Genomic DNA, 13,772 nt, shown 5'->3' on the forward strand with positions numbered 1-13,772 from the left:
TCATCATTCACTGGCCAGATTTCTGCCATCTTTATTCATTAACGTTGTCAGGTGGTTTAGTGGGGGCATGGGGAGAGGTGGGCAGGAGCTCTGTCCCCAGCCCTGTGCATAGAGCAGGACAGGCTGGAGGCTCCTGGGGGAGGACAAGGCTCCAGCCCTGTCCCCCACTCCAATTTGTGCAAGGGCCCCAGGAGGGAGATGGGGCTGGTCATACACTATGACCCAGGGCAGGGACAATGATTTGGGGGTAAGGGACCCCCATCAGAGCAAGTTACAAAGTTAGAAACTTGGGGTGGGGTGGGGTGGCGAGCTCAGGAAAATACAAAACAAGGGATGCCTTGGCCCAGCATCCAGTGTGGTTGGAAGGGTTCTTTCCTGGTCCTAGCTCAGCAGTAACTTCGGGTCTGTCCTTCTGAATGCAGGGACCAGCTGGGGGTGGGGTAAGGAGGAGGGGGACCAGCCCCCTCCCCTCTGTGTCCTCCATTTCTGTACAAGGATCCTCGGAGCTCGGCTCCCCGCCCATAGGCTGGTGGAGCCGCCCTGTAGAGCAGGAGAGGCTCAGGAGAGCCCCAGGGTCCAGGCACCCGATGCGGGGTACGGGGACCCCAAGGAGCCCGCTGCTTCTGTGGGAGGCGGGGAACAGGGGGTCCGGGATCTGACCGGCTTCGGGGGTGGGCAGGAGGAGAGGAGGAGGAAGAGGAGGCAGGCGAAGGGCCCCTGGGCCCCAGGGCTAGGTTGACGTAGAGGGGCTCAGGCCGGGTAGGGCGCCGGGGAAGGTGCTGGGAAACTGAGTGGCTGAGGTGGTCGGGCGGAAAGCAGGAGGAGGGCGCTGGGTAGCTGAGCAGGAAGTCGGGGGACCTGTGCAGTGGTGGCGACTGGCCGAGCATGCCATATGAGGCATTGAGCCTCTCAGGAGGCATGGAGCGAAAGGGACTCCAGGGCCGGCTGGGACCAGAGTAGGAGGTCCCCTCCCCGGTCCCGATCTCATAGTACAGATTCTCCCCCCTGTCCAGCGCTGAGGGGGTACCCAGCGAGTTCCTCCAGACGGGGGCTGGAGAGCTGGGGGGGAAGGACGGGGTCCCCAGGGAGTACAAGCCTTGTTTGGGGACCCCAAGGAAAGGGGGCAGACACTCTCGGGGGGTTGAGAAGAAGCTGGGGTTGGAGCCCTGTGAGGGGGCAGAACACGGGGACTGCGCTGCCATCTCCGGAGCATCCCTGTAAGGCCCGCTTGCCCTGAGCTGGGCACTGACCTGGGAAGGGCCTCTGGGGCCCCTCCTTGAGGTCCCCAGGGGCCGCTGGCTTCTCACTAGGCTCCCATCGCTTTGTTGCCTTGGGAGGTAAGGTGGAGGGCCTGAAGCCCAGGCGCCTGGGTGGGCTAAGGAAGGAGGGTGTGGCCCACTCCCTGAAGTCCCCACAGGCTCTCCACCCACCTCCAGGGACAGTGAGCGTCGGAAGGGCGAGTGGGGAGCAGGCGGGGTGCCCCCCTGCTCTTGTTGGCTCTGTTGCTCTGCCACCTGCTGAGCCCGCTCAGCCAAGGCCAGGGCCATGAGACGGGCTGGGTTCTTGGGGGGTGGGGGTGGAGCCCCACCAGGGCGCAGCAGAGACAGGGGTGGCGGCAGTAACGGTGAGTCCACGCCAGGACCTACAACACAGAGAGGACCGGGAAGGGCTGCGGCTGGGTCCTGGGGCGGCTTGGGGAGGGGGGGTGAGCGGGGTCTATTGAGCAAGACTCACTGTGCTGGCCAGGAGCTCCCCGAGGACCCGTTGCTGCCAGCTTGCTGCTGATCTCCTGCTGGCAGGTGTCACTTAGCTGGGCCTCAGCTCCACGCAGCAGCAAGGGGATGAGATGGGGGCGCAGGCCTGGGTTAGGGCTCAGAGCCGGTGTTGGGGTGACTGAGGCAGGTGTCCCTCCAGCGCCCAGCAGCTCCAGGACGGCTGGCGGCACTGACACAGCCAGGGGCTCTGAGATGTCCAGGGCCGTGGGTGAAGCGGGGTTGGCGGGTCCATGGGGTGACAGGGGCTGTGGGGTTGCCCGAGGTGGGAAGGCCGAGGCAGAGGCTGGAGGGGCAGGGCTGGCAGGAGGGGCAGGGTCCCCGGGGGTGGGGCTGCTGCAGCGAAAGGTAAGGGGATCAAAGTCGAGTCCTCGGAGCCCTTCCAGGCAGCGGGGTGGACTGAAGTCCAGCTCATCGCCATCGTCTAGCCAGGCTGAGGTGCGGTGTGAGGGGGACCCAGACAGTGGCCCCAGGCCAGCTGCTGAGGACCCTGAGGAGGAGGAGGACGAGGACGAGGAGGACGAGGAGGAGGACAGGCTCTCGCAGGAGCCGGCCGGTGCAGGGCCCACGGGGAAGGCATCGCTGCTGGAGTGGGGCCGTCTCAGCCGGTGCAGCCTCTGGAGGCCTGTTGGGATGGGGGGTCAGTGTCACACACAGCTTGGCAGAAACCGAGTGAACCGAAGCAGAGCTCCCTGGAGGATGCCCAGCCCGGCTGAGAAAGAGCCGTTCTGACCACGGGGAGGGCAGGGTCCTGAACCGGTCCAGACCAGAGCAGGCTCGGGGTCTGGTGACCGCATGACCTGTGAGGCATGAGAGGGTATCATGCGCTGTGCATGGCGTCTAGACGGAACAACCGCCTTGGGAGACCACTGACTCTTCTGATCCTGTCAGGCTGTGGGCGGACCCTCCAGAACAGCTGCGAGTGTGCTGGGATTGCTGACAAGGACCACCAGCTCCACTGGGTGGAGGGATGCTGGCGTGCGCGCACACGAGACAGAGAGAGAGGGTGGTCTGTAGTTGCGCGGTGACCGGACATGGAACAATCCTCTCACTTCTCATGTTGCCCACAAATGCTTCAAAGCAATGGACCTGAGCAACGGGGAACTCGCACGGGCCTTCGTGCCCTCACGGTGAGGAACGATGGCCGTTCAGAGGATGCCTCTGGTCAGGGGCAGCGCAGGGAGGGCAAGGCACCCAGGAATGGATGGGGGCTCTTTTAATTGCCTCCAGGGAGTGTATAATATTATATTATTTAAATATTTTCAAAAGGAAGGACTAAACCAAAGACCCTGTTTGCACCAGTGAATGCTGTGTGTACTACAGTCGAAATTTGTATCTAATTGTGCTTAAAATTTTCCTAGCTTATACCCAAAGCCTTGGTTTTAAAAGCTTAAGTCCCACCAGGGAGTGGTGGCGGCACACGCCTTTAATCTCAGCATTCTGGAGGCAGAGGCAATTGGGTCTCTGAGTTTGAGGTCAGCCTGGTCTACAGAGGGCCTTCCAGGACTGCCAGGGCTACATAGAAAAATCCCGTCTCCAAAAACAGAGTTTAAGTCCCTTGCTGGATCTGGTGACTCACACATATAACCTCAGTTCCCAGGCCCAAGGCAAAGAGTTGTGAGACCAGCCTGGGCTATACTGCAAGTTCCAGGCCAGCCAGAGCAACACAGCAAGACCTCGTCTCAAAGCAATAACAACCCCCCCCCCCAACCCCAAGGCCCTCTCCCCAGTGTGAAGCGCAGCATTTAGAGGTGAAGCAGAGCCTCAGTCCCCCTAGCTCAGCGTGGGCACACACAGGGTCCACTCTGCGCTCACCAGCCCCGCTGGCCTGCGACGACAGAGACTCTTCGCTTTTGGCAGATCGCAGTGTGACGGTGTCAGGTCTGCTGCCTGTGGGGAGGTGAAAGAGAAGTCACCTGCCTCTCCAGCACCAGAGCCACCCCACTACCCCACCCCCCAGCAAGGCCTCAGTCTCTTCAGACCTGAAGGCTGTGGAGGGGCTCGGCTGCCCCCCAGCCAGGGCAGCGGCTTCTTCCGGGGTATGCTTGGGCCCCGCCCCAGGGCGAAGAACGTCTTCCAGCTGCTCCCCCCTGGTTTGCGCGGTTTCTCCCCTCTCTCTCTTTTCCTTCTGGAGTTTGGGTGAGAGAGAATCGGCAGTCTGAGGGACCAGGGCCTCCAGGCTAATCCTCCCCTCAGCAGCCCCTCATTCCTACCTTTCCATGGGTGAGGCTGGGGTCTTGGGAGTTGTAGGCTCCATAGGTGTTCCAAGGCGGCCCTGGGTTCGGGCCTGGGCTTCTTCCAGCGTCAGCAGGCGAGTGGACGGGCTGCTTCCCGCAAGGGACTTGGGTCTGGGAAGGAGGCAGCCGCCTGGAGAGGTCAGAAAGGGGACCAAACTGTAAGCGTCGAGCCACTGGAGAAGACAGGCAAAGCCAAGCGCCACAGCCCAAGCCCCGGCCCCGCAGCGTGCCCACCCGGGCTGGCAAGGCAGGGGCCGGTGTAGGTCAGGCGGGAATGGGGGGCAGCAGGCAGTAAGAAGGAGGGGTGAGGCAGAACGAGCTGATGAGGAGGCAGCTCCCAGCAGCCAGCAAGGGCAGTGGCTCTGGTCAGTTACCTCGGGCCAGAGGACCCTCCGACGAGCAGACTCCTGACTGGGCTGGGGTCCGGGGCAGGGCAGGGAGTCTGGGCAGGGCCAGGGTGGGGTCAAGTCTGGGGACCTCCCACCTCCTCCCAGGTGCACCCAAGGCCCCACGCGCCCCCAGGAGCTATAAGGGGTGAAGGAAGAACCGCGTCCTGGCCAAGAAGTGGGGATCCCGGGCGTAGGAGCTGAAATGAGAAGGAGGGGGCGCGGGCAGGGATGGGCCGGGGCGGGGTCCTCAAGGAGCTGGGGGGGAGGTCTAGTCAGTGGGGTGGGGCCAGGAGCCCTCCTGCCCTCCCACTGCAGCCCGGACACTAGCAGACGTGAGGGCACGGGCCGGGCATACCTGCAGGGTCCAGGCCCGCAGAGGTGAAGGTGTCACTGAACAGGACCTCCACGTGGGTGAGCAGGAACTCCACCACCACCGACTGCACCCGGACCTCTCGGAAGGCGGCCGCCCCGCCCAGCCCCACTGACTCCAGCTCCATGGACCTGGAGGTGGAGGGTGAGGCATGCACCTTGAGCCCGGCTGGCAGTGGAGGGCGCCAGGGGAAGAGGCCACTCTCCATCCCACCAATCTCTGACCTTAAAGTGATAACTGGTAGAAGAGGCTCTCCGCCTTCCCCCCTTTCCACCTCCGTGCTGCTCAAGTGGCTCTGAGCGACCACCGAGGCTGTCCTGGACCCCTCCTTCCCTCACATCCACAGCGACACTCAGTGTACCTGGGCCTCTGAAAACCTACCCAAATCCTCACACACCCCCGTTTGTGCCCCCATCCTGCTTGGTATAATTTGGTAAAGTATCCCCTAAATGCCCATGGAGCAAAGATTTGGTCCTCAAGTTGGGGGCTTAGGAGGTGGGGCCTGGTGGGAGAGGTCTTCATGTCTCTGGAAGCATGCTCATGGGGTCCGGCCGCACCCCCAGCCCTTCCTGAGCTGTGCAGTTTTATTCCGCCATAAACCCCCACCATGTTACCTTGTCACAAGCCCAAAGCAATGGATCAGCTGACTGTGGACAGAAATCTCTGAAACTGTGCTCCAAACAAATCCTTCCTCTGTGCGAGCTAACTGCTATGGCATTGTGCTGTGGTTACAGAAAGCTAGCTGGCATACTAGCCCAGTCTCCACTCCTCCCACGTGGATGTCATAGTAGCCCCTTCATGCTGTGCTGTCCCCAACAGTGTGTTCTCGGAGAACCGGGCCCCTGAGTCAGTCAGACTGTCCCAGCCTAGAGGCCTGCGTCCACTAACCCACAGTAAGCCTCCACTGACTTATCACCCTGGTCTCCTGTAGTCTGTGGCTGCGTCTCTGGGCCCTTGCTCATTCGCTGAGCTGCAGCCCAGCAGGCCGCCCTGGGGTCCCTGCAAATCACCAGGCCCGTCTGCCTCAGGCTTGCACTCTGCTCCTTCTGCCGGGTCTGATTCTCCCCAGATGCTCACGTGGGACCCACGCAGGTCTTTTCTGAAGGGATCTACCCCACCTCGGGAAGCTCACCGTAGCAGGTTGGGCGCCCAGACAATGGCCAGGTTGCGGGCATGCATGCTGGTGTTGGCGCTGTGTCTCGCCATGCGGGCCAGGTGCCTCAGCAGGTACTCCAGGGTCCTGGGGGCAGAGCAGTGGCACATGACTGCTCGCCTTCCGCTCTCTGCCCCCCAGCTGTCGCCCTTCCTGACCCTGCCCTTTACCTGTAGTGTGGCGGGGGCAGCTGCTGGATGACGTCATGCACGCGCACCAAGCGCTCTTCCTCTCCGGGCACGGACATGGCCTCCTGACAAGGTGGACAGGCAGGCTAGTGCTGGGCACACACGGCTGCGCCCCGGCTGCCCAGCCAGGAAGTCCCCTTACTCACACTGAACTTCCCGTAGAGCTGGTAGGTGAGCAAGGGGTTGGGCAGTTCCCGGAAGTAGAGCTTGCAGAGCGAGGACACGCTATGGATGTCTTGGAGGAAGGCGGGACCAGAGAGCTCCGGGATCCTCTCACTATCAAACTCATGCCTGAGAATTACAGGTCGGGGAGGGGGGGTGTGCTAACCTGGCCATAGGCCATGCTCTCCACCCCTACCCCTACCCACAGTCCCACAGATGGATACAACCATCCTCCCTAGGCCCGCGCAGGGATCCAGAGGGAGAACCTCACTGAATCCCCAATGACCCTGCAGGGCAAAGACAAGGGAGCCGCACTTTTAGACAAGGGGCACTGAGGCTCAGGGGCAAGATGCCTCACCTGCAGTTACTTGAGGGTGACTCCAGAGTCTACCTACGCCCCTGCCGTAACCCCTGCCAAGCCATTCTCTGGGCTTCCGGCAGCCACCGTGGAAGTGAAGTGCTCACTGCCCCGCTGGGTGTCTGTTGCTCCCAGGTAAAAGCTCTCCCCCTCTGCAATTCCGTTCAAGTCACTCGCCCTCACCTTTCCTGCTCTCGCCCTGCAGTCTCTGTTGGCCCTTATCTTGTCCCATTTCTTCCCGCCTTTATGTCTCCTTGGTTCAGAACCTTCTGGTGGTTCCCTTAAATAAAGTCCACATCCTAAGCCATCAAAGTGGCCCTGTCAGGGAGCTGGTGTGGCTCACTGATAGAGCACCAGTGAGGAATGGCTTGGGGCCTGGTCAGCAGTGGCGTGCCTGCTGAGCCGGCACTATCTCCTGCACTAAAGTGCAAGGAGCCCCGCCCGCCCGAGCTGCCTGCTCAGCCTCAGTGCTGACCATCCTGCCGCTTTGCCCTTGCCTGGTTGCTACCTCTACAGGGACACTTTTGATAGGACACCCCTCTCTCTCCTCCTTCCCATGAGGTCTCCTCCTTCCCTGGATACTCAAGAATACAAATTCACCATCCTGCTTTTCCTTTTTGGTGGTGGTGGGTTGTTTTTGTTTGTTTGTTTGTTTGTTTGTTTTTTGAGAAAGTCTCTTACACAGCTTAGTCTGGCCCAGAACTCCCTATGTAGTCAAATATGGCCTTGAATCCCTGATCCTCCTGCCTCTAGCTCCCGAGTGCTTGGATTACTAGTATGGCAACTATTCCTTGCTCTCTCTGACCATTTCTATCCTCATTAGGCCAAATCTAATTTTCTGCGCTTCACCCGGTAGCTTCAGCCATCTTCTCATTTGTCCCTAGGGCCTGAGGTGTGTCATTGGCTGTGGACCCCCAGCCCCAGTTAGTCTTGGCATGTGGTGGGGTCCCTGAGCTGACCCTCTGAGGGTGCCACGCTTACTCTGGCCCTCCAGCCTTAGCTGGCTGTCGCCTCCTCGAGGGAGCCTCCAGTCGCCACTGCACCGTGCCTTCCTAACTGTCCACAAATGTGAGCCCAGCAGCTAGCACAGGGCTGGGACAGAGGGTGCTAATAAATTCAGGCTGAGGGCACGCACCGAAGCCTCTGGATGTTGGAGGACACGCCAGAGAGCCGGTAGATTCCATCCACGACACCATGGGCCTCGATAAACTCAGAGCAGCAGCGCAGCACCTGGGGCACTGGGAGGAGGGAGCAGGGTCAGGGCCGGAGCCGCCTGAGGCAGCATGGGTGGGAGGTCCCAGGCCTCACCATCCTGGCCTGAGTTGCTGAGGTGCTCTCCAAGGTCACAACCAAATACCCTCTGCCGCAGGATTCCCCGTTGGCGCAGCCGCTGGCGGGAGGGGCGAGAGCGCATGAAGGTGCGGAGGAGTCCCGCCAGCTTCCCCCGCGGCCGGGGCACCGCTGCGGGGGCAAAGGCAGACCACTCAGACACAGGGGTGCCAGGGCCCGGGGGCAGGGCAGAGACCTGATCCCTTGTTTCCGTTACCTGAGGTCAGAGAAGAAATGCCCTGGGGAGCTGGGACGCCGCACAGGGGACTGTCAGCATCTGTGGGTGCACAATGGCAGAGGGAGCAGGTGGTAGGCAGAGGGTGAGAGGGGCGCCCAGCCTCCCTGAGACTTACCCGCCTTCAGGCCGGGCCCTGGCCTCTCTGTGAAGAGTTCCACACACTCGCTGGGGAAGAAACCAACCTGAAGAAGGACCCCAGTGAGTAGCTGGGCAGAGTGCCATGGTGGGCATAGGGCCCTACCTCGCGGGCTCACCAAACCCGGCTCACCTGGAAGCCCCGCTTGCCCCGCCACCAGCTCCGATCCTCTGTGGGCGGCATGTCGATCACTGAGACGATGTCTCCCACCTGGGAGTGGGGGGAGGGGCTTCAGCGGAGGCAGGAGAAGCGGGGACCTCGGGGAGGGTCCACGCCTGCCAAGCCTCACCTCAAAGGACAGCTCATCTGGCGCCTGGGCAGTGTACCGCTTGACCACGTGGGCAGCAGCCACGGCGGGGACGTTGAGGGAGGCTTCCTCGCTGAGGAGCAGGCGCCGGCCGTGGTTGTCCAGCTGAGACGGAGGTAAAGGGGAGGTCAGAAGGGACTAGCAAAGTCAGATCAGTCTCCTGTCCGGAGAGGCCACCACCTGTCCCTAAGAGCCTCTGTCACCCCAAACTAGTGTCCAAACATTAGATTCTTATTTCCTCTTTTGAAAAGGCTGGAGAGATGGCTTAGTAGTTAAGAGCACTTGCTAGAAGATTCTGTCCCAGCACCCACATGCATCTCCCACTATCTGAAAGTCTAGTTTCAGGGGATCTGATGCTCTCATCCAGCCGCTGCAGGCATGTATGTGGATGCACAGACAAAACACGCATACACACAAAATAAAAAAGTGTGACGCCAACGAAGTAACAGCGACAGCAAGAAAAAAAGATGTCTCTTCCTCCTCCTCCTCCTCCTCCTCCTCCTGCTCTTCCCCACCCCTGGCTTGTCCCAAGATTCTCCTGTCCCCCATCCCCAAAGACACCTACACTTTGATCCTTCTTAGCAGAAGATACACATGAATTTTACCCCAAATTCATTGAGTTTAAGCCACTGTCAGCCAGATGCGCTGTCAATTACAAGCGACACATTTCTATTACCTATAAACCTCTATAGCCACACAGCTACACAAGCACCCACGTACCTTTCCCTTGCAGGCATGCACCCACACAGACGCCAAAATACCAATGCCTCCTCCCCATGCCTTCCTTCTTTTCTGTGCCCACACACTCCTAGGCTGCTTCTCGGGCCTCAGACACCTCACCAGACCCTAGCTCCCAGCTCCCCGAATCACACCCACCTCCATCCACGTGAGCACAGGCCCGCAGTTGAGGTTACTATCCACCAGCGCTGACAGGGTCTCCAGGTACTGCAGGAGCAGTGGCACCAGCACCTGGGAGCAAATTGCCAAGGAGAGCTCCCGTGAACGGATAAAGACAGAGCCTCCCCCGCCCTCCCACAGTGCCAAGCTCATGGCTCAGCAAGGCTGAGGTTCAACCTGGATGCCTGGGCATGGCTCAGCTCCTAAGCTCTGAAATGTTAATCATGCTGAGCTGAGCTCTAGAGTGAAACTCATGCGTCTGGGCTGACCTGTGGACCCCCTTGGACTTTCCCATGATCCCCAACTGAAGGGACCCTCTAACATCCTGTTATATTTTTAAGGCTGTCTGACACTCTGGCTTGGAACTCCGACTGCAGCCTTCCACGTGCTGAGATTACAGGCTTATCCCGGCATGCCGCCCGGACTAGAGAGGTGGCTCCTGCCTATTTTCCTGCCTTGCTGGCTGCACACTGGCTGATGATATACCTTGAGGCAAGCAGGTTACCTGGGCAGCCCTGGCGCCCTCTGGGGGTGGAGGGAGCTCGGGGAGGCAGGAAAATCTCCGGTCAAATATACACCGGTGGAGGTGGGCATCCAGGGAGCGGAAATCATCGTAGCTTCGCAGAACTGGCCAGGAGCGGCCCTGTGGGGGCAAGCAGGACAGAGGGAACAGAGCCCATCATTCAGAGATGAGGGCTACAGTAGCTAGTGGATGAGAGGCGGGGGCAGCCTCACCTGACAAGTCACCTGCACCCCAAACACCAGCTCATTTTCTCCAGAGAGGCTGGGGCCTTCGCGCTCTGGAGACAGCAGGAGCTGCACGGGAAGCACAAACCAAAGGGAGGCCTTTAGTTTTGTCCCAGACCTAACTTTTCTTGGCTAGGACTATCTGTGTTCCCCTCTTGGACCTCCAGAAGGACAGAGCCTGGTGGTGTCACTGTCTGGGTACAGACAGCATCTGTCCTGTCACAGAGCAGATGCCTAACACACCTTCTGTGGAAGAATAAACAGTAGAATAAATGATGAATGAGAGACCAGCCCTCCCAGTCTGCTTGGGCCTCGGATGGATTCCTGCTAGTGTCTGCTCAAATGTGCAGGTGGCCAGAGCTCAGGGATGAGCTTCAGGGCACAGTGGCTGCTAGCCATTCACCCCCCCCCCCCCACACACACACCTAGACAGATGTTTCCATACCTGAATGTGGCCAAAGTCAACATTCTCATAGTGGAAATGGGCACAGTCAGCCAGCCGGGGGAAGGGGCCTCGAGGAGCTGAGAGCCTGCAAGACAGGCAAAGGGTTGCCACAGCTCTCTCCTGGAGCTTCCTCCCTCCTAAGCTAAGCCCCTGGCATCCTCTCACCTCTTCCCAGACTTTCCCTTTGCACCAGGCCCTCCAGGAGGGGGGACGGGCTGCACTGAGCCCTCTCCTGGGCCATCCAGACTGTCAGTGCTGCGGGCCTGTGGAGCAGAGACAAGAATCAAGAGGCCCCCAGAGATGGAGCAGGGACAACGAGAGCATTGTTATCTGCCAGCTCGGGCCTGGAGCCTGGAGGCTCTACACACTGTCCTGCTGCGTGGGGTAAAAGGGTAGGTCAACAGGACGGGAGTGCTGGGCTGTGGACCAGCCTGCTTCTTCCTGTGTGGTCTGGGGTAAGGGACTGGAGGTGCGGGACCAAGGATGAGGAGGCCACAGGAACGGGAGCATGCTGGCCCTGTCTGTGCATGTTTAAGATCCTGCTATAGCAAGCGCAGTGCCGTCAGCTGCCGCTGACTAGACCTCCCAGGCCACACCTCGGTCTCCTGTTCCTGACCTCTCCCCTCCTGCCAGGACGGTTTTCACAAAGAATGAAAGTGCTTCTCCGTAGATCCTGCTTCAGTGACTCCCATGCAGCCCAGAAGAGGTCAGAATTCCCAGGTCGGAGCACCAAGCTTCCTTGAGGTGGCTTCCATTTGCCCCTCCAGACCTGTCTCTCCCCTGGTGCCCCCATTCGCAGAGCTCAGAACTTTTCAGAAGACAAGTGTCACCTGGCTTTCCCTTCTGAGCCTTTGCCTCGAGCGTGCTCCCCCCACCCTGTCACTGGGTTCTTTCCTCCTCATCTCCAGCGCTGGCCTCGTGTGTGCTCCTCCAGAAAGCCTTCTCTGTCCACTCAGGCAGTTGCAGACATTTGTCTCGATCCCCTGGGCTTCCTCCTTCCCAGGCTACACAGCCTTCTGCCTCACTCTGAGAGGCCTCTTGGTGAGCAACTCGCCTCTCCCATTGGACTCCAACCTCCCCTGAAGTAGGGTCCCAGGCTGAGACCTCCCCCCCCAGCATGCCCAGCAGACTTGGGCAGAGTTGGTACCGAGTGGAAGATTGCTCTCTGGGTCCATGACATGCAGTGCCAATCCTTTTGCATAGCATAGACTGGGCAGCTCTGATAGATAAATTAACCAGCTGCCAGATGGGGATTCAGGGATTTGCTGGACTGGGCTTTCCCCTCCTCCGTGTCCCTGCAACCCCGAGTTCATCCCTGGGTCTCACCCTCAGAGTCTGTCCCCTGCCAGCCCATGAAGCTCCCCAAGGCAGGATGGGGTCTGACTGTTTCTGTGCCTGGAGCATGGGGCCTGCACAGAGGAGGTCTCAGTGAATGTCTGTGGGAATGAATGGATGAATGAGCGGGAGCAGTATGGTGGGAGAGGAAGACGTGGAGGAGGGGAGATGAAGACAAGGAGATGGAGAAGCCCCAAGGCTCGGGAGGAATGGAGGCGCGATGCTGGCCTCTGGGGTAGGGTGAGGATGGGGGAAGGCGGGAGAGGCTGAGATAAAGGTTCTGATCGATGTGGGTGGGAGGATTGAGAGCGGGTGGCGTGGGCTGAAAATGAAGGAGAAGAAAAGGGTCAGGCAAGGGATGGAGTGGGATGGGGGTGGGGCTCGGGGATGAGAAAGGGGCTGTTGGGAGCAGGAGGTGGTGGTCGGGAGGGTGACGGGGGGGTGGGGTGGCTGAGATGCTGAGGAGGGCGCTGAAATGGGGGCTGGTTTCCAGGGAGCCTCGGCAGACGCCGGCCGGCAGGGGTGGGGTGCCCTCGTGGGGCGCGGGTCCTCCCCTGAACCAGCCCCCTCCTCTCAAGGCCGGGTCCTCCGCCACTGTCACCCCTTTTCCAGGGCCCGGAGGTGGCGGGAGGGGGGAGGGGGGAAAGGATGCACGCTGAGGGGGCGGGGTCGAGGCCCCGGCTGCCACCCAGGACCGGACCGAGGTGGAGACCGGAGGGGACCGCGACGGAGGGTGAGGGGCGGCGCGCAGGCCGCGGGCTCGGGCGGGGCCGGGGGCGGGGCGCGCAGGGCGGGGCCGCGCGGACAGACTGGCACGCGGACAGACAGACTGATGGCCCCGAGGGCCCCTCACCACCATGGTCGCGGTAGCCTCCTCAGACCCCGGCGGCTCTCGAGCCCTCGTCCGTAGTCCTCGCCGCCACCGCCGCCGCCATGGTGACACAAAGGGGAGGGCGTGAGGCGCGCGCGGGCGGCCGCAGGCCCCGCCCCTAACGGCTACCGGGGGGCTCTGGCGCGCTCCCTACGAGGGGCGGGCCGGCGGGCCGGCGGAGGCCCTCCTCATTGGCTCCGATTTGGCCCGAGCGGCACGCCCCGCCCACAAGGCGGCTGCCTATTGGCTGGGAGTGCGGCTCTGCCTCCGGGTCCTGCCCCTCCAGCCCCGCCCCCCGAAGTTTGACAGCGCCACGCCCACGCGGCTGGGCATTGGCCGTCAGCGCCCTCCGGAGACACAGCGCGGTAGCCTTTATGCTCCGCGGCCGCCGCCGCCGCCTCTCCCCCGGAGCCGTCGGCCTTTTTCCCTAGTCCGCGCTTCGCGGTCGCTCCTCGGACGTGCTCCGTGGCCTTCGCCTGCGGCCATCCCTCAAGCGGCCTTGTCGAAGCGCGGTCCCTGCAGTCCCCAAGGCTGTCAGTCCTGGTCCCGGCCCCACCCACAGGCTTTTTTTTGATCTAACACACCCTGCTTGGGTTCCCACCCTAGGCTCTGGGCCACTTGGCCTCACCCCATCCACTGGACATTTTCCCTGTTTCCCCATATTCGCTTATTTCAGGCCTTCGACTTTTTTGTCTGGCAGAAGCTTCCATAAGGAATGCTAGAACATTTTCTCGGAAAGCGAGGTACAGTCTTTCTTTTCTTTTTGCAAACAAACGATAGAGCAGTGCCCAGAAAGCATTGCAGCCACACCCTTTCCGGAAGGATGCTTTCACTGCTC

The 13,772-nt window shown here is 60.9% G+C and overlaps 1 protein-coding gene across 4 annotated transcripts; it reads right to left on the minus strand.

The window, feature by feature from the left end:
- Window positions 1-13,004, minus strand: Arhgap33 (Rho GTPase activating protein 33). Of its 4 annotated transcripts, none has more exons than XM_055594890.1 (22): window positions 12,917-13,004; window positions 12,055-12,137; window positions 10,894-10,991; window positions 10,729-10,813; window positions 10,272-10,352; window positions 10,042-10,179; window positions 9,516-9,608; window positions 8,622-8,744; window positions 8,465-8,542; window positions 8,312-8,378; window positions 8,176-8,235; window positions 7,938-8,090; window positions 7,765-7,867; window positions 6,256-6,400; window positions 6,092-6,174; window positions 5,901-6,008; window positions 4,754-4,899; window positions 3,986-4,595; window positions 3,755-3,900; window positions 3,588-3,662; window positions 1,735-2,397; window positions 1-1,642 (listed from the first exon to the last, which is right to left on the minus strand). In XM_055594890.1, exons 2-22 carry the CDS (start codon window positions 12,130-12,132, stop codon window positions 387-389), a joined length of 4,389 nt encoding a protein of 1,462 aa, XP_055450865.1. In that variant the 5' UTR covers window positions 12,133-12,137; window positions 12,917-13,004; the 3' UTR covers window positions 1-386. The 4 variants fall into 4 exon arrangements, with proteins under 4 accessions (XP_055450865.1, XP_055450867.1, XP_055450864.1 ...); XM_055594892.1 differs by having other exon boundaries at window positions 3,986-4,139; window positions 12,055-12,164; XM_055594889.1 differs by having other exon boundaries at window positions 12,055-12,164.
- Between the last annotated feature and the right edge of the window lie 768 nt (window positions 13,005-13,772).

The sequence above is a fragment of the Psammomys obesus genome, unplaced genomic scaffold (genome assembly GCF_907164565.1).
Source record: "Psammomys obesus unplaced genomic scaffold, mPsaObe1.curated_primary_1811, whole genome shotgun sequence".
Classification (NCBI taxonomy): Eukaryota; Metazoa; Chordata; class Mammalia; order Rodentia; family Muridae; genus Psammomys; species Psammomys obesus.